Source organism: Eriocheir sinensis, chromosome 34 (assembly GCF_024679095.1).
Source record: "Eriocheir sinensis breed Jianghai 21 chromosome 34, ASM2467909v1, whole genome shotgun sequence".
Taxonomy (NCBI): domain Eukaryota; kingdom Metazoa; phylum Arthropoda; class Malacostraca; order Decapoda; family Varunidae; genus Eriocheir; species Eriocheir sinensis.
Genome location: NC_066542.1, coordinates 7,526,861 through 7,548,681, shown reverse-complemented (window position 1 = coordinate 7,548,681; position 21,821 = coordinate 7,526,861). Strand labels below are relative to the sequence as shown.

The 21,821-nt window shown below is 43.4% G+C and overlaps 1 protein-coding gene across 1 annotated transcript in view; it reads left to right on the top strand.

Moving 5' to 3' along the window:
- Nucleotides 1-454: 454 nt before the first annotated feature.
- Nucleotides 455-21,821, top strand: part of LOC127007008 (nuclear pore membrane glycoprotein 210-like) — a 33,250-nt gene continuing 11,883 nt past the window's right edge. Inside the window, exons 1-29 of the mRNA XM_050877477.1 lie at nucleotides 455-728; nucleotides 1,756-1,886; nucleotides 2,194-2,325; nucleotides 2,824-2,923; nucleotides 3,297-3,447; nucleotides 3,579-3,743; nucleotides 3,866-3,940; nucleotides 4,518-4,712; nucleotides 5,250-5,363; nucleotides 6,014-6,178; nucleotides 6,437-6,589; nucleotides 6,944-7,127; nucleotides 7,970-8,132; nucleotides 8,718-8,842; nucleotides 9,413-9,582; nucleotides 10,063-10,179; nucleotides 10,387-10,588; nucleotides 15,819-16,009; nucleotides 16,567-16,668; nucleotides 16,914-17,000; nucleotides 17,246-17,409; nucleotides 17,889-18,105; nucleotides 18,306-18,485; nucleotides 19,041-19,253; nucleotides 19,733-19,897; nucleotides 20,007-20,098; nucleotides 20,440-20,629; nucleotides 20,786-20,961; nucleotides 21,106-21,265. Of these exons, the coding sequence (XP_050733434.1) occupies nucleotides 565-728; nucleotides 1,756-1,886; nucleotides 2,194-2,325; nucleotides 2,824-2,923; nucleotides 3,297-3,447; nucleotides 3,579-3,743; nucleotides 3,866-3,940; nucleotides 4,518-4,712; nucleotides 5,250-5,363; nucleotides 6,014-6,178; nucleotides 6,437-6,589; nucleotides 6,944-7,127; nucleotides 7,970-8,132; nucleotides 8,718-8,842; nucleotides 9,413-9,582; nucleotides 10,063-10,179; nucleotides 10,387-10,588; nucleotides 15,819-16,009; nucleotides 16,567-16,668; nucleotides 16,914-17,000; nucleotides 17,246-17,409; nucleotides 17,889-18,105; nucleotides 18,306-18,485; nucleotides 19,041-19,253; nucleotides 19,733-19,897; nucleotides 20,007-20,098; nucleotides 20,440-20,629; nucleotides 20,786-20,961; nucleotides 21,106-21,265 (4,443 nt within the window). The 5' untranslated portion in view covers nucleotides 455-564. The remainder of the gene's footprint in view (nucleotides 729-1,755; nucleotides 1,887-2,193; nucleotides 2,326-2,823; nucleotides 2,924-3,296; nucleotides 3,448-3,578; nucleotides 3,744-3,865; nucleotides 3,941-4,517; nucleotides 4,713-5,249; nucleotides 5,364-6,013; nucleotides 6,179-6,436; nucleotides 6,590-6,943; nucleotides 7,128-7,969; nucleotides 8,133-8,717; nucleotides 8,843-9,412; nucleotides 9,583-10,062; nucleotides 10,180-10,386; nucleotides 10,589-15,818; nucleotides 16,010-16,566; nucleotides 16,669-16,913; nucleotides 17,001-17,245; nucleotides 17,410-17,888; nucleotides 18,106-18,305; nucleotides 18,486-19,040; nucleotides 19,254-19,732; nucleotides 19,898-20,006; nucleotides 20,099-20,439; nucleotides 20,630-20,785; nucleotides 20,962-21,105; nucleotides 21,266-21,821) is intronic.

The following is a 21,821-nucleotide window of genomic DNA, read 5'->3' as shown; positions in this document are numbered from 1 at the left end:
TGGTTGCCGATATTTTCATTGAAACTTAATTGACACTTTCATCATGAGGTGAAACAAATATTTGGGTAATTTTTTGGGCTAACTGATTCATCACGTAGTAATCAAAACTTATTTTCTTATGTAACAAGGTATCTTATGGAAAAGTTAAAATGTGTATAGTCCTTGCGGTGTTCTCAGTTCAAAACTTTCAGTTCAGCCTGTAACCATTCCTGTACAAAGTTCCTGATCAATTTCTAACCTGCCTGATTGATTAATTGATGTTTTTTTGTTATAAAGGTAAACAACAAAGGAGAAGGGAGGAGCATGTCATTCCGACCTCCAGGCAATCACTGTGATTTGCAGTAATACAAGAAACGTGAAATATTCATATCACTGTGCAGTGGAGGAAATGACAGTCATGGAAAGACCTACGTAGCACTAGATGAATTTATTTGATGTATATATTATGCATAACGATTACTATCTAAGCTACATTTGAGAATAAGAATTGCTGTTATAAACCCACACAAGTTTTAGCCCCGCGGTCCCTGTCAGTGGGCCGCGGGAGGTAAACACGCCGCCGCCATGCCGCCGCCACGCGTGCTCTGCCTTGTGTTTTTACTTAGTGTGGTGTGGATATCCCCTCTTCAGGCCTCCAGGCTCAACGTGCCCCGCGTGCTGCTGCCCTACAACCACCACACGCCCACTAATTTCACCCTCAAGGTCTCCAACGGCGGCTGCTACAAGTGGTGAGCCGGGCGGGGTTTGAATTTTGCGGGGCGGGCGGCGGCCCCGCGTGCTCGTTAGGACGGTTTTTGCCTGCCTGCTGCCGTGTTTTGTCCTCTGCTGGGTTCCGCGTGTGTTGTGCCGCCCCTGGGAGTCTGCCGTAGCTTAGGGGTGTTGGTGTGGGGCGTTACCAGTATATTTCGTCACGCTCCGTTGATTTCGTAATTTTTCCGCCCTTTTGTACACAGTGTTTCCTTTCGGTTTTGGAGGCGTTGTGGCCCACAGGGTGTGCTGTGACGTGTTGAAGCACGTGCAGCCCACGGGGGGTTGTCTGCCTGGCTTACCTGGTGGTGGTGGCTGGGCCTGGCCTGGCACACTCCTCAGGGTATTACTCCAGTCTCTCACAAACTTTACTCCGGTGGTTGGCACCATTTTTTCTGGTAATCTTAACGTGCTCTTCAACATTTCTTTGTTCCATGTATGTTATAAATTTCTTGTTTCAGCGATTATTTTTTGATTTATCAAAATTTAGGGGGCCAATGAAGGCAAAGCCCCCTGTAGCTAGGGAGGAGGGTGTACTCCCCCCTTGTTGGGGGTTGGTTGTAATTTAATTTGTAAAATTTAATTAATTTTGATTAGTATTTGTAACCTGTTTCATCGTGCTCATTGGTGGCATGCCACAGAGGTGACTGCCAAGGAGTAACAACTTAAAATGAAGTTAGTGAATGACTGGAAATTTGCTTTCCCTTGTGGCCCAAAATGCATGCCAATTTTTATGAAAATTATTGACTTTTAATTTTTTTTGTGCCTATAAAAATTCCATGATGCTCTTTTGATACCCTTAAAACATATCAGTTTTAATTTTAGGCTAAGTCAAATTGACAGATATTCATGTGACCCCCACAGGCATTATTACCTACATCTTAAGGATTAATTTTTGTCCATTATGTTATATGTTACCTTTCAATATTTATAAATGAATCTAAATTAGTATTGAAAAAAGTTTGTCAAACTCACCCTGTTCTCCCTTTCCTCTCCCTGCCACCCCAGGGAGTGTTCACGGCAGGAGGTGGTGGTGCTGTCGGGTGTAGAAGAGGATGGGTGTGCTAACGAAGTGGAGGTGTCAGCTGTCAGCCGCTCACCCTCCCGCCAGACAGCCATCATCCTTGCCCAGGACTCAGGTGTGTCTTTGTTTCTTGCAATTCATTTATTTATTTCTTATATTTTATTGTCCAGTAGTTAAAATGCAATGAGTATAAGCCATTTCACTCTGCTATTTCTTTGTTACTTGTTTAATCTCCTGCCTATCCATTCACCCTGAAGTAACAACCTGTTCCATAATCCCTTCCTTTCCCCCTAGACAGCAACAAAGCACTAAGGAAGAATACCATGAGATCAGCAAATGCCTTCCTCATCTGTGCCAGTGAACTACCATAACCGAGCTAACCAAAGGTACACCCCCCTCACAGCCTTCCCTTCCACCCCTAGGTAGCGGGGATGTGCTGCGCTGTGACGTGCTGGTGGACGCCATTCACCACCTGGAGATCGTCACCACCACGAGGGAGCTGTACGAGGAGGAGGCGCCCGAGGCCTTTGAAGTGCAGGCATATGACAGCCAGGGTGAGTAGGAGGTGGTAGTAACAGTAATAGAAGGAAGAGGAGACGGGGTAGTATAAATCGTAGAAGGTGGAGTAGGAGGAAGTAATAATAGAAGTAGTAGCAAGAGCAGGAGGAGATGGTAGTTAAATGAAAAGGAGGAGTATACTATAACAACAGTGAGACCTAAACCATTGAAATAACAAGTTGAAGAAGACATTATACATAGGTACCAGTAGTAGCAAGAGTAGGAGATGGAGGTGATCGTAGTTAGATGAAAAGGAGGAGTATAATATAACAACAGTGAGACTTAAACCATTGAAATAACAAGGTGAAGAAGACATAATACAAAGCAACTCTAGACGCCTCTCCACCCGAAATTGACTCTCGTTTGGCCACACTGTGTTCTGTTTTGTGGGAGCAACACTTAGCAGGCTCTTTTTGTTTGTTTTTCATTATTTGAGTTGTTTCCCTCGCTGTACAAAAGATGACTATTAACAGCAAAGTCATCCTCTCCTACAGGCAACCAGTTCTCAACCTTGGAGGGCGTGGAGATGAGTTGGAAGCTGCAGACCCTTACAGGCCATGACTCTGGAGGAGGAGGATCTCAAACAGTGCTGAGGTGAGGCCCAGAGAGGGGAGACTATAGAGGGAGTTATGAGTCTTCCTGTAGCAGAGTAACACCCCTTTTTGTATGTCATGTGTATCTGTTCATTGTCTTTGTCTCTGTTTGTAAGTGTGTGTTGGTTGATCTATATCTCTGTCTATCTATCTATATCTTTATCTCCCAGAAGTCATAATTTTTACTTATTCTTTAGGAACACTGAAAAAAACTATCTCCCAAACATCATAATCTTTAGGAACACTGAAAAAAACTACTATTGCTACCTCCAATACCACTATCACTTCCACTTACTACCACCTTTCCCACTGCTAATAATACTTACTTTACTACTACTACTACTACTACTACCCTCACCCCTCACCCCACATAGGTTCATCACATTCGAGGAGTCACCCTACAAGGTGCCGACGTCCATTGCCCCGCTGGAGAGGGCCGGCCGCCAGGGCTACATGGTGCTCATCGAGGGCCGACAGACTGGCCTGGCTAAGCTGTCTGTTCATCTGGCTCACCAAGCCTACAAGGTGTGTTCTGGTTTGGCATGCTCTGGTTATTTTGTTTTTATGTCTTTAACTTTGCTTTTCCCATTTAATCTATATATCTGTATCTCACCTCACCCATTTACATCATTTCTCCTACCTTTGACCACCTACAGCAGGTGGAGCCTGCGGTGGTGGAGCTGATGGTGGTGGCCAACCTGCTGCTGGACCCGGCCGACTCCTACGTCTTGCCCCACACACGCGTCCACTACACTGTCCACCAGCTCAAGCAGGGACACCTCGAGGCCATCAACCTGAAGGCCTCCAGGTTCTTCTTGCAGGTGAGAAGTGGAGGAAGGGAGAAAGTGCAGGACTGGAGAGAGAGATAGAGAGAAACAGGTAGACTCAAACAGCACTCAATATTAGACTCCATATCCATACATTTTACTTTTCTCTTTCACAGGTTGCAGACACTTCTATAGGAGAGCTGGAGGATGATGGCACCACTGTGTTAGCCAAGGCTCTAGGCACCACACAGGTACAGTAGTGATTGTTGGTCTTGTTTGCATTTTGTATTGTGAGTTTTTAAAGAAAAGTACTCAGGCTCAGTTGATGTGTTTCTTTAAGTATTTTTTGTGTTCTTATCTATTTGTTTTGTGAGTTTTTTTGTATTCTATTTTACCTGTTTGGGTATTGAGAACTAAGGAATATATGCAGGGGAGAAGTGGGAGATGAGGTGTGAATGATGCAAAAAGGAGTGTTTGAACAAGGAGTGGAGCCTTCTGCCATGGCCACCCCCTCAATTTGCAATCCAATAACATCAGGGTATCAGAGTTATAGATAAATAGACTTTTTGTTCAGAAATAGCATCTTCTAACTAATTTTCATATGTTTATGCTGGCACTAGTACATAAAATCTTCAAGGGTTAATAGCAATGGATGTCAGTTTTCAAAAATAGTCATCTCTTTTAATGATTCAGCAGCAGTGATCATAGTTATTGATTGATCCCTTTGAAACACTGATAAAAATTTCTCGGCTTTCCTTCCCTCCTTTTAAATTATTGCATTTCACTATACTCAATCTGTTTTTACCTCACTCATTTTTGCTGCCTCAGGTGGTTCTAGGGGGCAGCCACTTGGTGTCGTCCCAGCTGGTGCGGCAGCCGGCAGCCACCCTTCATGTGGTTGAGCCGTCCCACCTGGCCATCTCCATCAAGCCGCACAACAACCCCTTCCTCACCCTGGGCCGCCCCTACAGCTTTGTGGTGACGGTGCATGATGCGGCTCAGAACCAGATCTTCTTGCCTGACGTAAGTGTGGTGTTAGGGTGCTGGGGAGTTGACGGGAAGAGAAAGAGAGACTAATCCTTACCTCATTACACCTCTCCCCTTTTCTTTCCTTTCAGTACCTTTTGTGTGCAGTGCAATTTTTATTTATTTATTTTTTACAGCGAAGGAAACAGCTCAAGGGCAAAAAGAAAAGTGATGAAAACAAATCTGAGGAGGGGGAACGAAAGAGAGAGAGAGGGAGGGGGAGAACTATTCCTTGTCTCATTAAACCCCTTCCATTTTCTTCCATATAATTACCTTTCGTGTGTTGTGTCGTTGTTTATTGTGTTGGGTGAAGAAAGAGCGAGCGAGAGAGATTGAACCTTTCCTTGTTGCACCCTTTCCATTTTCTTCCATATAATTACCTTACGTGTATTGTGTAATGGTTTATCACGTGGGGTAAAGAAAGAGTGAGAGATATTAATCCTTTCCTCATTGCATCCCTTCAATTTCTTCCCTTCCATTACCCTCCCTTTCCCACATCCACCCCACAACTCACCCGTCCTTCCTTGCCTGCAGAACATCGTCATCCAAACCACGGTGCCAGCGGAATACTTCAAGGCCGAGTTTGTCACCCGCAACGGTTCCTACATCCACGGCACACCCATCCTTACCGGCAGGACCACAGTCACGGTAAGTCTTCAAGCTGGATGCTCTTTAAGGTTAATGAGGTCTGCAGTTTGTACCGGTCATTTAGTTGTTCCTCTGTGTTCTGTAACCTTTATAATGAATAGATAAATGAATAATAAATAGTGGTTTGTAGTAGCTGTAGAGGGAGAGACTGAGCCTAGTGATTTTGATTATGCTTCTGTATTTTAGTATTTGAACCTTGTCCACTTAGAATGAACTATCACCCTATCAGCTTACATTTATGACCTTAACTGTTATATTTCTGGTTGTCTGTCTTTTCTCATCATGGTAGGAGACCCGCATGCACAAATCCTTTAAAAAAATATAGGGGACATGACAATTGATGATGCAGGGAATGTACAGAAAATGCTAAATAATAATCAAAGAGGACTAGAGAAAAACACTAGTCATAACATGGAGAGATAGGAACCAAGCATCATGGTTAAGAGAGTACACTACTATACTACTGCTACACCTCTCTCTGATCTCATTTCTCCCAGACTACTCATCTTCTGCAGTAATCACACCATCACCATATCTTTCAATTCGACTACCATCAATGCACCTTTCCCTGTCCTTCCCTGGCAGCTTCATAACCACACCTTTCCCTGAGTAAACCACATGACCACTACAACTCTTCCTCTCCCTTACAGGCAGTACTATCAGCAGTGGAGGTGGGGGATGAGGTAATGGAGATCAGCCCGCCACTCACAGCCGCCCAGGACATCGAGATCTTTGAGCCAGTGGTGGTGGTGCCGCCCCTTACTGTGCTGCCATGGGACCCTGTTACACGCCCACTCTACTCTGTCAATCTCACGGTATGCAGGAGGAACTTATTTTTATTGCCGAGTGTTGAATTGACCTCTTTCTAAAATCTCCTGGTCGAAGTACTGTTGCATCATCATAACCTCCATTGAAAACTGACTTACACAACTTATATCTGACTTGTATATCTTGTCTTTTTGTCCTTTGCCCAGGTATCTATTAGTTTGTCTTCTTATGAGTTCTGTTTGTCCTAATGTGCAGAGTAATGCCCAGATTCTCAGCTGTTTAATTTGTTCCTTTAATGTGCACAGGCCAAGGGTGGGTCAGGCAGTGTTGGGTGGAGCAGCAACAACCCAGAGATCGTAGTGGTGACCCAGGCCGGCGTGTGCAGGACTCGGGGACAGGGATCAGCCACCATCACCGCCGCCATGACCACCAACTCCCAAAACAGAGACACAGCGCAGGTGAGAACCCAAACACTTATAAAATTAATATTAAAGAGTGACATTTGTTTTTGTGTGGGTTGGTAGTAGATTTTCCCTTATTTAAATTGGTGTTCTCTTAGCTTTTAGTGAAGTTAGCTGTTTCTTGCCACTTTTAGGTAATATTCAAAAAAGGGTTAGTCTTTCCTCTGTTATTTATTTACTGTTTTACTATGTACTTTCTAGTGATATGTTAGTTCAGTTTGTGTTTTACGGTATATAGTTCTGTCTTAATCAAGTTGGTTTATTTCTCGGCACTGTTAGTATAATGGTTTCACAGTGCCAAATGAGTAGCATAGACCCCACACAGTTCACTCATTCTCTGCTCCACCTCAGATCCACATAATGGAGGCTTTGGGGCTATCACTGCTGCCTGGGGAGGTGGAAGTGGAGGTGGAGGCCCGGTTACCCCTCCACCTGGCTGCCCATACGCTTCACCAGGATGCTCCACTGCCCTTCACGACCTGCCACAAGCTGCCTCTAACTGTGGAACCTGTCGAACCCTTCTCGGCCCTCCCTGGTGAGTTCGCTGTGTTGTCGTTTTGTTAGGGTGTCTTTGGTTATCTTACGTCGTCTTCTGTTACGTTTTATTACATTTTACATTCTTATTTTACATTCTTTCTTTACCTTCTCATTTTTCCATGTTTTATTATGTTGTGTTTTGCTGTGTTAAATTGGTTCCCCTGTGTGTCAGTACTGTTTTTTATCATCTTTTTGTTATTTGATATGAAGCTGATGCCCTGCTTTTGCACTTTCGGGTTTGTACTTACCAACGTCACTTTACTCACCTCCTCTAAAGGCAGTAGCTCCTTGTGTTGTTTTGTTAGGCTGTCCATGGTAAATTATATGTTGTGTTGTATTGAAACTTATTTATTTATGTTTTATTGTGTTGTGCTTTGCTGTGTTGATTTGGTTCCTGTGCATTTCAATACTGCTTTTGATCACCTCTTTGTTATTTGATATTAAATTGATGCCTTACTTAAGTTACTTTCATTCTCTGGGGTTTGTAATTACCAGTGTTGCTTTACTTAGCTCTTCCAAAGGCAATATCTCCTTCCTATTACCTACTCTAAATGCAATATCTCCTTCCTACTTCCCTTCTCTAAATGCAATATCTCCTTCCTACTTCCCTTCTCTAAATGCAATATCTCCTTCCTACTTACCTTCTCAATAGTCTTCCAAATATGTCGAGGCCGGTCTGGCGTAGGCTCCCGCAGGTCCTTTCCTCCCCTCTGCTCTGTCACACAGTCCCAACACCTATTTCTTCCTCTCATATGTAAGCCAACGCCAAAATGTACTCGACAATTTGGTTTCACTATAAATACAATATCTCCTTCCTAAGCCCTATTTCCACCCTTCCAGATGTGCTACCACCCACTGCCGAGGGCTCCTGTGCTGTGGTGGAGGTGGTGGCCAGGACTCCAGGCTTTTCCGTCGTCAACGTCAGCTACCACAGCGAGAGTGGCGCCGAGAGCCAGGAGAAGCGCCTCAAGCTGACGGCCTCCACCACTGTTGCTGCCTACAGGTGTGGCCTCTTGGTGCTCATGTACAGGCAACTAAACAGTGCCTTGATATCTAGAGCTTTGGGTCACAAGAGATGATGAGGTTGTTTCCTAGACTGGTGCCTTGTACTTTGCAAGGTCAAACTAAACTAATCTAGCATTGCATTCTATAAATCAAATAACCCCCTATCTGAGCCCTGTGCCTTAGAGATTTTGTTTATATTTTAGTTTTTAATAATATACTAACTGCCTAAAAACTTGACTTATATAAAAGCTCAAGTTCCCTCGCATATTTGTTGCTTTAATTCTTGCCATATTAAATTTACACAGCTCTGGAAATCTGTAATACCTATTTGAGTGCCCCAACTTCTATTCCTCAGTTCCTCATCTTCATACAGTATTTTTCCAGGTATAAGTTTATAGCAAAACCTCTAAAAGGCAAATGATATACACACCTTACCTAACTCAACATAACATTATCCACCATCAATCACCTTATTAAAGATTTGACTCATGTAAAGGCTGACCATGTACTAAATAGAACATTGTAAGGAAATATTAACATGCAATTAGACATATGTTACAAATGTTTCTGCACACCCCGACAGACCGCTACGCCCCATCAACCCAGCCTCAGGGGAAACAGTACTGGCTTTGGGGTCTTCGCGAATGGTCATATTTGAGGGTGGACCACTGCCCTGGGTCCATAAACCTTCCTCACACACCACAAAAGGTTTGTGCATGTGGCTAGAGCTTGTGTGTGGCTGTTTGTGAGGTGAAGTTGTGTTTGATGATGTATGATTTATATATATATATTTTTTTTATGAGGTGTTTGGTTTCTGTTCCTCTCGGTTGTGTGTGGCTGTTTGTGAGGTGAAGTTGTGTTTGATGTCCTTCCCTCTCTTGTATGCTTGTTAAAAAAAAAATTTTATGAGGTTGTGTTTGGTTTCTGTTCCTCTCGGTTGTGTGTGGTTGGTGAGAGGAGGTTCTTGCTAGTTGTTTGTGAGGTGAGGTTGGATTTGGTTTCCTTCCTTTTCAGTATGTTTGATTGGTTGTAATATTGGGGTGTGTTCAGTGTCCTTCCCTCTCAGGTTGTTTGTGATTGATTGTGAAATAAATGTGTGTACAGTATCCTATCCTCTCAGTTTGTGTGTGGTTGTGAGATTGTGTTAATTTTTCTTCCCTCTCAGTATGTGTGTGGCTGTTTGTGGTCTTCTAATTCCCTCCTGTTTGACTCATACACTATTCATCAGTGTTTGTGAGTGCATAATACAAGTTTTTATCCTCCATTCCTCTTCATCAGTGTCGGTGGGTGGGGGAGACAAGGTGGAGGCACGGCTGGTGAAGGAGAGCAGTGGGCAGCAGCCGGGGGACAGACACATAGTAGAGGCTGTGTGTCAGGGGCTCGGCCAAACCACACTGACCCTTACCGTGGCCAATGCACCCTCGGCCTCCCTGCCACACCCCAAGAAGGTAAGGGAGTTGATATGTTAGACAGTGGAAAAGTTAGTCTGTCAGTCAATCAAATAAACTTGCTTACCTCTAGTCATATGGTCAGTTAGTCAAACATTTCATTAATCAGTCAGTCTTCTCTATCTGTAGTCATAGGGTCAATCAGTCATTCACTCAGCTTTTTCTTTAGTCTTCTCTCTAGTCAAGTCATTTAGTCAGTCATCCATCTGTGAATATATTTAATACATTGGTTTCTGGCAGTACTGTGAATGAGTTGCAATACGTAAAAAACAGTAACCATTTGGCATGTATCATTTCTTTCCCTTTTCTTCTGTTAAATACCTCCATACCCCTTTATACCACATCAAAATCAATACTAAGACAGGTTGCTTATTATCACAGTGGAGGAGGCTCATACACAACAGCGACTTTCTAATTTGGGATGATCGTGCTGAGTAGAAGAAATGGATAACTCATGTGCCTGTTTTCATTCCCCCTCAGGTCAGTGCCAGCGTGACGGTCATCTGTGCCCTGCCAGACTCCGTGAGTCTCATAGCGTTGGTGAAGCGGCCAGCTGAGGCGCGCACCCCTTGCCCTGCCATGGCTGAGCTGGGAAGGGTGAGTGAGCCTGTTCTTTTACTTGTTGAACCCCTACCATTCTGCTCTTTGTTTGCTGTGAGACTTGTTTACTTGTTGCCTTGATTACCCATAGATCAGCTCACTCCAAGAGCGTACTAAGTGACGATCACAAGTCCAGCAAGTGATCAGATTAAGGGAGAATTACACCATCTTAACTTGTCTCCCTTCTCCATTGTTATTCCTCAGGCTGTTGCCCACTGCCACAAGCCCCTCAACATGGAGGTGGTGGTGACAGACTCTGAACAGCGGCGCTTCGACAACATCTCCTCCCTGGCGCTGGAGTGGGAGGTGTCCAACATTAGCCTGGCAGCCGTCCCCAGCCAGCAGCCTTCCACCCTTGCACAGTCCACCACCACCCAGGGCCACGCTGCTACCGCCCCCATGAGAAGTGAGTACAGGGAACGTGGTTGAGGAGAGGGATTTGAAATGATTTGGTTTATTTTTAACCTGGTAGCTGCAGGGATCCTGTTTCTTAAAGGACCCTCTAGGTGAGAAAAAAGAGAAAAAAAACATCACTCACACAAACCATTTCATAATATATATCAATGCATTTGTGAACAGTTTATGCATCATCTTTTTTGGGGGGTTTATATCATGGCAGAAATTTGGCCTGTCGCTGGTACAAGGTAAAGCCACAAATTTGCCCCATTGCTGCTATCGAGTTAAAATGTGATAGAGGAATACTGGTTTGATGTGCCATGATATTCTTTTTGTAGTCTAATATTTCTTCATGGGAGTAGCATGTATATTGCAGGCCATTGTTTCTTTTTGATAAGCACTTGGGGTGTTGTACTAAACATAAAAAGAAGAAGGGAATGTGTGTTTCTTTGATAAGCACTTGGGGTGTCGTCCTAAACATAAAAAGGAGAAGGGAATGTGTGTTCCTTTTTGATAAGCACTTGGGGTGTCGTCCTAAACACAAAAAGGAGAAGGGAATGTGTGTTTCTTTGATAAGCACTTGGGGTGTCGTCCTAAACATAAAAAGGAGAAGGGAATGTGTGTTTCTTTTTGATAAGCACTTGGGGTGTCGTCCTAAACACAAAAAGAAGAAGGGAATGTGTGTTTCTTTTTGATAAGCACTTGGGGTGTCGTCCTAAACACAAAAAGGAGAAGGGAATGTGTGTTTCTTTGATAAGCACTTGGGGTGTCGTCCTAAACACAAAAAGAAGAAGGGAATGTGTGTTTCTTTTTGATAAGCACTTGGGGTGTCGTCCTAAACACAAAAAGGAGAAGGGAATGTGTGTTTCTTTGATAAGCACTTGGGGTGTCCTAAACACAAAAAGAAGAAGGAATGTGTTTCTTTTGATAAGCACTTGGGGTGTCGTCCTAAACACAAAAGAATAATGGAATTTGTGTTTATTTTGATAAGCACTTGGGGTGTCGTCCTAAACACAAAAGGAGAAGGAATGTGTTTCTTTGATAAGCACTTGGGGTGTCCTAAACATAAAAGGAGAAGGGAATGTGTGTTTCTTTGATAAGCACTTGGGGTGTCGTCCTAAACACAAAAAGAAGAAGGGAATGTGTGTTTCTTTTTGATAAGCACTTGGGGTGTCGTCCTAAACACAAAAAGAAGAAGGGAATGTGTGTTTCTTTTTGATAAGCACTTGGGGTGTCGTCCTAAACACAAAAAGGAGAAGGGAATGTGTGTTTCTTTGATAATCACGTGGGGTGTCGTCCTAAACACAAAAAGGAGAAGGGAATGTGTGTTTCTTTGATAAGCACTTGGGGTGTTGTCCTAAACATAAAAAGAAGAAGGGAATGTGTGTTTCTTTGATAAGCACTTGGGGTGTTGTCCTAAACATAAAAAGAAGAAGGGAATGTGTGTTTCTTTGATAAGCACTTGGGGTGTCGTCCTAAACATAAAAAGAAGAAGGGAATGTGTGTTTCTTTGATAAGCACTTGGGGTGTCGTCCTAAACATAAAAAGAAGAAGGGAATGTGTGTTTCTTTTTGATAAGCACTTGGGGTGTTGTCCTAAACACAAAAAGAAGAAGGGAATGTGTGTTTCTTTTTGATAAGCACTTGGGGTGTTGTCCTAAACATAAAAAGAAGAAGGGAATGTGTGTTTCTTTTTGATAAGCACTTGGGGTGTTGTCCTAAACATAAAAAGTATTTGGGTCTGTGTTTTTCTTTGATAAGCACTTGGGGTGTCGTCATAAACATAAACAGAAGAAGGGACTGTGTGTTTCTTTGATAAGCACTTGGGGTGTTGTCCTAAACATAAAAAAGAAGGAATGTGTGTTTCTTTGATAAGCACTTGGGGTGTTGTACTAAACATAAAAAGAAGAAGGGAATGTGTGTTTCTTTGATAAGCACTTGGGGTGTCGTCCTAAACATAAAAAGAAGAAGGGAATGTGTGTTTCTTTGATAAGCACTTGGGGTGTTGTCCTAAACATAAAAAGAAGAAGGGAATGTGTGTTTCTTTGATAAGCACTTGGGGTGTCGTCCTAAACATAAAAAGAAGAAGGGAATGTGTGTCTCTTTGATAAGCACTTGGGGTGTTGTCCTAAACATAAAAGAAGAAGGAATGTGTTTCTTTGATAAGCACTTGGGGTGTTGTCCTAAACACAAAAAGAAGAAGGGAATGTGTGTTTCTTTTTGATAAGCACTTGGGGTGTTGTCCTAAACACAAAAAGGAGAAGGGAATGTGTATTTCTTTTTGATAAGCACTTGGGGTGTCGTCCTAAACATAAAAAGGAGAAGGGAATGTGTGTTTCTTTGATAAGCACTTGGGGTGTTGTCCTAATCATAAAAAGAAGGGAATGTGTGTTTCTTTGATAAGCACTTGGGGTGTTGTCCTAAACATAAAAAGAAGAAGGGAATGTGTGTTTCTTTGATAAGCACTTGGGGTGTTGTCCTAAACATAAAAAGAAGGGAATGTGTGTTTCTTTTTGATAAGCACTTGGGGTGTCGTCCTAAACATAAAAAGGAGAAGGGAATGTGTGTTTCTTTGATAAGCACTTGGGGTGTCGTCCCAAGCATAAAAAGGAGAAGGGAATGTGTGTTTCTTTGATAAGCACTTGGGGTGTCGTCCTAAACATAAAAAGGAGAAGGGAATGTGTGTTTCTTTGATAAGCACTTGGGGTGTTGTCCTAAGCATAAAAAGAAGAAGGGAATGTGTGTTTCTTTGATAAGCACTTGGGGTGTTGTCCTAAACATAAAAAGGAGAAGGGAATGTGTGTTTCTTTGATAAGCACTTGGGGTGTTGTCTTAAGCATAAAAAGAAGGGAATGTGTGTTTCTTTTTTATAAGCACTTGGGGTGTTGTCCTAAGCATAAAAAGAAGGGAATGTGTGTTTCTTTTTGATAAGCACTTGGGGTGTTGTCCTAAACATAAAAAGAAGGGAATGTGTGTTTCTTTTTGATAAGCACTTGGGGTGTTGTCTTAAGCATAAAAAGAAGGGAATGTGTGTTTCTTTGATAAGCACTTGGGGTGTTGTCTTAAGCATAAAAAGAAGGGAATGTGTGTTTCTTTTTGATAAGCACTTGGGGTGTTGTCCTAAGCATAAAAAGAAGGGAATGTGTGTTTCTTTTTGATAAGCACTTGGGGTGTTGTCTTAAGCATAAAAAGAAGGGAATGTGTGTTTCTTTTTGATAAGCACTTGGGGTGTTGTCCTAATCATAAAAAGGAGAAGGGAATGTGTGTTTCTTTTTGATAAGCACTTGGGGTGTTGTCTTAAGCATAAAAAGAAGGGAATGTGTGTTTCTTTGATAAGCACTTGGGGTGTTGTCTTAAGCATAAAAAGAAGGGAATGTGTGTTTCTTTGATAAGCACTTGGGGTGTTGTCCTAAACATAAAAAGGAGAAGGGAATGTGTGTTTCTTTGATAAGCACTTGGGGTGTTGTCTTAAGCATAAAAAGAAGGGAATGTGTGTTTCTTTGATAAGCACTTGGGGTGTTGTCCTAAACATAAAAAGAAGAAGGGAATGTGTGTTTCTTTGATAAGCACTTGGGGTGTTGTCCTAAACATAAAAAGGAGAAGGGAATGTGTGTTTCTTTGATAAGCACTTGGGGTGTTGTCCTAAACATAAAAAGGAGAAGGGAATGTGTGTTTCTTTTGATAAGCACTTGGGGTGTCGTCCTAAACACAAAAAGGAGAAGGGAATGTGTGTTTCTTTGATAAACACTTGGGGTGTTGTCCTAAACATAAAAAGAAGAAGGGAATGTGTGTTTCTTTTGATAAACACTTGGGGTGTCGTCCTAAACACAAAAAGGAGAAGGGAATGTGTGTTTCTTTGATAAACACTTGGGGTGTTGTCCTAAACATAAAAAGAAGAAGGGAATGTGTGTTTCTTTGATAAGCACTTGGGGTGTCGTCCTAAACATAAAAAGGAGAAGGGAATGTGTGTTTCTTTTGATAAACACTTGGGGTGTCGTCCTAAACATAAAAAGGAGAAGGGAATGTGTGTTTCTTTGATAAGCACTTGGGGTGTCGTCCTAAACATAAAAAGGAGAAGGGAATGTGTGTTTCTTTGATAAGCACTTGGGGTGTTGTCCTAAACATAAAAAGGAGAAGGGAATGTGTGTTTCTTTGATAAGCACTTGGGGTGTCATCCTAAACATAAAAAGAAGAAGGGAATGTGTGTTTCTTTTGATAAACACTTGGGGTGTCGTCCTAAACACAAAAAGAAGAAGGGAATGTGTGTTTCTTTTGATAAGCACTTGGGGTGTCGTCCTAAACATAAAAAGGAGAAGGGAATGTGTGTTTCTTTGATAAGCACTTGGGGTGTTGTCCTAAACATAAAAAGGAGAAGGGAATGTGTGTTTCTTTGATAAGCACTTGGGGTGTTGTCCTAAACATAAAAAGGAGAAGGGAATGTGTGTTTCTTTGATAAGCACTTGGGGTGTCATCCTAAACATAAAAAGAAGAAGGGAATGTGTGTTTCTTTGATAAGCACTTGGGGTGTCGTCCTAAACATAAAAAGAAGGGAATGTGTGTTTCTTTGATAAGCACTTGGGGTGTCATCCTAAACATAAAAAGAAGTAGGGAATGTGTTTCTTTGATAAACACTCTAAACAAAAAGAAGAAGGGAATGTGTGTTTCTTTGATAAGCACTTGGGGTGTTGTCCTAAACATAAAAAGGAGAAGGGAATGTGTGTTTCTTTTTGATAAGCACTTGGGGTGTTGTCCTAAACATAAAAAGGAGAAGGGAATGTGTGTTTCTTTTGATAAGCACTTGGGGTGTTGTCCTAAACATAAAAAGGAGAAGGGAATGTGTGTTTCTTTTTGATAAGCACTTGGGGTGTCGTCTTAAGCATAAAAAGAAGGGAATGTGTTTGTGTTTACCTAGTTGATGTACTATACAGAATTTGAGTTTAGCTTGTATTGTCCTGTCTCCATATCTGGTTTTATCAAACTGAAGCAATATTTCCTTTCATGCTTTACTCCATGATGGTAAGGATGAATTATTTTTAACATCACCCTCACCAACACCACCATGACTGCCTACACCATCTTCATCTCCCTGTAAATGAATGTCCTTTCTTTCCCTTATGGAGTTGGATGACCTTTGAGTCTGTCCTTCACTTGATGATCGTATACTCTCCCCTCCCTTATATTCTACCTCCACTATCCCCTTTCATCATCATTACCATCCCCTAAACTCCCTTCTACCCCCAGGTTATCAAGTCCTGAACCCCTTTGGTGAGGTGGGCGAGCTGGTTGTCACTGTACACCTGGTTGGACTCATTGAGGGCATTTGGGTTGGTCTGGACATCCCGCCCCTCTCGGCATCTCTTCCCCTGTCCCTGGTGCATGATGCGGCCCTTGACCCTCCTGCAGCCACACTCTACCACCACACCCAGAACAAGGTGAGGCCTCAGAGTTGTTAAGGGGAATAATAGATGTGTTGTGATATATGATAGCTCAGCAGTTTGTGTTTCTTGTTTTTTGTGTGGTCAGTGTGTTCAGGTATTGATGGATTATATTTGTGGGATGGATTTGTGATGCTTGTTGGTAGATCTTTAATATTTATGTGTTTTTATGTTCAGTTATTTGCAAAGTTTATATAGATATTTGTGATTCTTATGGATGAATTTGCTTTTAACAGTTTATTATGGTTCTTTATTGGTTTGTCTGCCTAGCCAAGAGTATATCGTCACCTTCATAAACAAAACACAGGGACACCTCGAGGCCATCAAAACTGTCATTATCTCATTTGTCTTAAGATTTAGGCAGAAATGAAAAGGCTAATTCTAGAACACTCGAGCCTTGAATGACGAAGACAACTGTACAAAAATGGGCGTCACATGATGAAAAATTGATGTAGACAAAAACCTGGAAATCGATGAAAAGTGACTTAGGCGATTATTTTATGAGGGTGAGGATATAAGTTGCTTTGGAGTCCTATTTGATGTTTTCTTATCAGTTGGAGCTCCGTGTCGTTGGTGGGTCAGGCTACTTTGAGCTGCAGCCGCCAGACAATGACATCGCTACACTGGACTACCACGAGGCCAAGAAGACTGTCACTGTGAGTACTGCAGCGAGGGGCTCAGAGGAAAGGGTCATCTGTACACTTCTCAGGCTTGGTGTGATGACTTGTATTCCTGAGGTGGAGATTCCTATGCTTTACTGTCTATATGGAAAATTTAAATGTGTAACTATGGAAGCAAAGTTCAGTGGTCATGAAAGAGCTTAAGCTGAATAATTGGTAAAAGTACAGAAGGGGAGGACGGGTTTCTTTACTAGTGTACATGACGTTTCTTTCCCTTGCAGGTCAGCCCACTGGGAGATGGTGAGCTGGTGGTGGCCCTGGTGGACGTGTGTCTTGACGCCCCTCGCCCTGCCACCTCCCACGTGCGGGTGAGTGTGTGTGTGGCTAGGGGTGGAAGAGTGACCATCTATTTTATTCTCAAGTTGTGGAATGGTGTATCGGACAATGTCCCACCATTTCCGAGACTTCCTTAGAACTCAATCGACCTTTGTTATTTTTGAAGAATTCCTTTTTGCTTTTCTTTATTTTTTCCCTCTGTATTAACTTATATTGAGGTCTTAATATCAAGCACATTCATTTGGCATACAAAGAGATGACCCGCCTTTCTCCACAGATTGCCAGCGTGGCCTCCTTGGATCTATCAGTGCAGGAGGTGGTGGAGCTGGGAGGCACACTAGAGGCTGAGGTGGTGGCCCTGGACGCCTCAGGAACCCCTCTGCCGGCACACTCCCTCATGGACCTGCAGCCTCACCCCCAGTCCACCGTCATCTCTGCCAGGTGTGTTGAGATTACTGAAAGCTGTACATGGCTCACAGTATGATAGTAGAGGTCCAGAGTACTTATTACCGACAAGAAGCTACTACATAATGTTTAGGAAAAGAGAGCTCACCATCTTATCTTTATGACACTTTTCTGTATATCATAAACATAATTTTTTTGACACTAAACTTTGTGTAATAATATGATAGCAAAACAAAATAGTGCAGAGATCAGAAATAAATAATCTTAGTCCATATTACAGTAGAATGGTGATTATGTTAAAATATTTGTTATTATTGATATTCCTCCCAAAATTGACCTCTCTTGACCACTCCTCTTAACTCTTTATAGAAGCAGTGATTTGTGGACTTTTTATCATTATTGTTTTCTTTTTTTTGCCCTTGAGCTGTTTACTTTATTGTAAAAAAAAAAAAAAAAAAAAATTTGCTCTTCCGTGTCCTTTTCCTCCACCTCTCACACTCTCTGTTCCTCCCCAGGTACCATGGGATCAATGAGCGGGGCAATGCAGTCTATGAGGTGCGGGGCCGCCACGTGGGGGACACCACTCTGCGGGTCAGTGCCTTGGCTGGGGGCGGGGCGGCAAACGAGGGCGGGCGACCCCGAGTGGAGAGCCCTGCCCGCCCCATACAGGTGTTCCCCGCCCTCACCCTGCACCCACGGAACATCACCCTTGTGGTAGGAGCGGTATATCAGGTGAGCATCCTATTGCATCCTATCTTTACTTTTTCTCTCATATTGGCATCTCTTTTGTAATCCATGCCTTCCTATTCTCATTGTTACACAGAGAAAATATTGACGAACTCTAAAATCATTTCTTCCAAGGAGGAGGCGGGTAACCAGTGCCAACAGCCATGCCACAATAAAGTACTGACCCTTTCTTCCTCCACCTTAAGGTTGAGACACGAGGAGGCCCCTACCCAGCCCCCAGCGTGGAGTACAGCATGGCTAACGGCACTGTGGCCAACACCTCACATGCTGGAGTGGTGACTGCCCTGGCCCTCGGCACCACCACCCTCACTGCACGGGCCGTCAGTGTGGGCCAAAAGACTGGAAGGCGGGCCATTTACTCCCAGGTAAGAAAGAGAGAATATTGTTGACTGATTTACATGAATATTCAACCACACAGACCCTATTGTCCAGATTAGGTGGTCAGTTCATGAGTGAAAAGACGCTTAGTACCCAACCAGACTATTAATTTTTATCCAAATTAGCTTTAACCCGTCCGCTGCGATTGGCACGGATTTTGCCTTCACTGATAGCCTGGCAACATATACTCCCAGGTCTTTCTCTGCCTCTGTGGTGGATAGTAGAGTGTTTCCATGTGGTATTGGTATGCTGGATATCCCCTCCTAAGGTGCATGACTTTGCATTTTTCTTCACTGAATTGTAGCAGACACTTTTTGTTCCATTCCTGTAGCTTGGTGATATCTTCTTGTAGGATATCCACAGTCAAGGGGTTAACCTAAGACACCAAGTTGCCATACAGTCTTTATTTTATCCAGATTAGCTTTAAGGTCGTGGATATTTCTTACTTGCACCACCTTCTCATCCAATTCATTTCAGCACTAGGCATAGCACCAACGTCATTCCCAAGGCTTCACCACACCCTACCTTCCCCTTTTCCTTAGGACTTAGTGATGATACATGTGGTGCCGCTGCCCAAGATACGCATCCATGCCCCTCTGACGCGCCTTGAGACAGGTACCACTATGCCCCTCCTTGCCATGGGCTTTGACGAGCATCAGGCACCCACAGCCTATGCCTCGGCCACCCCGCCACTCATCCTGGAGTGGACCACATCCAACAAGCAGGTGGTGTCTCTTCCTGGAGTATTTGTCAAGGTAAAGGTTGTTTGCTTTGTGTTGTCATGTGTTGTCATGTTTTTCTTTTTATATTTGCAACTCCCTCTATATGTTCTTCCTTTTTATTGGTACTGACCTCTCTATGCGTTTTCTCTTTCACTTTATTATCACCTGCTTCTTTACATCTTTTCTCTTTTCTTTCTTTATATAAACATCACTGCATCTCTTTCTTTTTTCCCTTTAGTTGCATCTCTGACCCCCTCTCTCCCAAATATCACCTGTTTCATTTCGTGTTTTGTCTTTTCACTGTCTGTATATATCTCATTTTGTTATTTTTTAATCTGAAGTTTGTGTCAGTGCTTTCCTACCACTTATTATACAGTTATCTTACCCACTTATTTCTTTTTTTCCCCATTACAGTCCTTGGATCCTCACATTTCCTCAAAATACCATAGTTCCCCTTATTATTACTCACCTGCCTTCCTCCTCTCACAATCATGGCCATCTCCCTCCTGCAGAGTGGTGTGGTGGAGAACACGGACAACCAGGGAGCAGCCAGGGTGAGGGCAGAGCGGCCAGGCAGGGCAACGATCAGCCTGAAGGTGAGAGTGGCCGCCAACGCAATGCCACCCTATCTGCAGACCCTCAACAATGCACTCCTCACCGACAAGCTGGAGATTAAGGTGTGTGTGTATGCGTGTGTGCGCGTGTGTGTAAATATTTTAGCTACAGTTGGTATGATCTGATCTGTCACCTTTTCCATTGCTCATCTCTTGCCTCACACTGCCACAGGTGTTTGAATCCCTGAAGCTGAAGTACCCAGGAGATGGCGCCTCCCAGCTGCTGATGACACCCAGCTCCGAGACACGGATCACCACCAACAGGTATATTTACTTGGTTGTGGTTTACAGAATACAAGTCATGCCTCCATATCTATATTTATCCAAGATATCCTCAAACTCATTAATGCTATTCCCTTGAACCACCTTAGGTTGTAAACCATTCCATTTGTCAATACTTCTACCTCAATAACCAGCATATATAGTAACTCGGGAATCTAAGAAAATTAATCCATATGTTAGGCATATCGGTAAATCAGGGTATAAAATCCTACCCTCAACGTCCTTTGGTGATGGTGTTTTTGTTGGTGATGGAAAATATTGTCAAGCACTCCAGTTTCTTTTGATATTTTTATAAACCTGTGAAATCATTGTCTTCTTTACAGGGATGGAGATGGCCAGATAACCTACCACGTGGAGGGAGCTTGTGGCAAGGGTGGTGACGGCAGTGGCCCAGTGGTGGAGGTTGGGCCAGAAGGTGTGGTGAGGGCCGGGGAGCAGACAGGCCAGGCCACTGTCATCGTCACTGTCACAGAGAGCTACGGAGTCACCCAGAGTCTCTCAGTACTAGTGGAGGTAAGGTGGGCGGGACAAAAAGAACAGGGGTGTATTTTTATTCCCTATTGCTTATTCACCTGTGCTCTCTATACTGCTCTACCTTTCCACTTCGTATATGCTTAATGTGTGCCACCACCCACTACGTACTGACGAGTCTCTTCCTTTCCTCTACAGGTGAAGAAAGTGAGCTATCTACAAGGGGAGGTGGGTGGCCTAGTGGGAGCTGTGGCATCCTCCCCACTTCCCTGGCTGCCGGTGGGGGGAAGCCTCAACCTGCGCCTTTCCTACCATGACAACCGAGGGCGCACCTTCCATGCCACTAATGCCCAACCAGCCTCCAGAGCCTCAAGGTGGGTAGGGAGGAAAACAAACCAGGGAGGGAAAGGAAGTTTGAGACCCGGAGGAGTGACAGCCTTTATATTGTGGCACTGATGTCATGCAAGTCTTTAGGGTGAGGCAGAGACGGACATCCTATCCTTTTGTTTCCTCCACAGGTTTGATTTGGTGAGTGTGAGTCGTGGGGCAACCAATGACAGCCTGGTGGTGGAGGTGGTGGGGCGGGGCCAGACGGTACTCCATCTATGGGACCACAATCTGCCCAATCTCAACGACTACTTGCGCCTCAATACTGGTCCTGCCATCACTCCAGACAGGGTGAGTGGGACAGACTGACTGATTGATATGCCACCACCTAGGACAATAAGTTAGAGAACCGGTAGTCAGATGTGCTTTTTTGTTTTTACTTGATTATTGTAAATGAATGGGTGATGTTGGAAACAGACAGGTAGGTAGGCAAATCTAGCAGTGCCTCTTTCATTGACTACTGAAAATGACATTCCCTCCTTTCTTCCCCCTGTGCACAAGTCCAATAGTATGTCTCCCAACTCTTTTCTCTCCCCCCTCTGCACAACCATAATAGTCCCTTTCCCTTTTCACAAGCATAGTACCTCTCTTCCTATCTTTCTTTCCTTCTCAACACAAGTCCAATAGTACCTCTCCCCCTCTACACAACCCTAATAGTCCCTTTCCCTTTTCACAAGCATAGTACCTCTCTTCCTATCTTTCTTTCCTTCTCAACACAAGTCCAATAGTACCTCTCCCCCTCTACACAACCCTAATAGTCCCTTTCCCTTTTCACAAGCATAGTACCTCTCTTCCTATCTTTCTTTCCTTCTCAACACAAGTCCAATAGTACCTCTCCCCTTCTGCA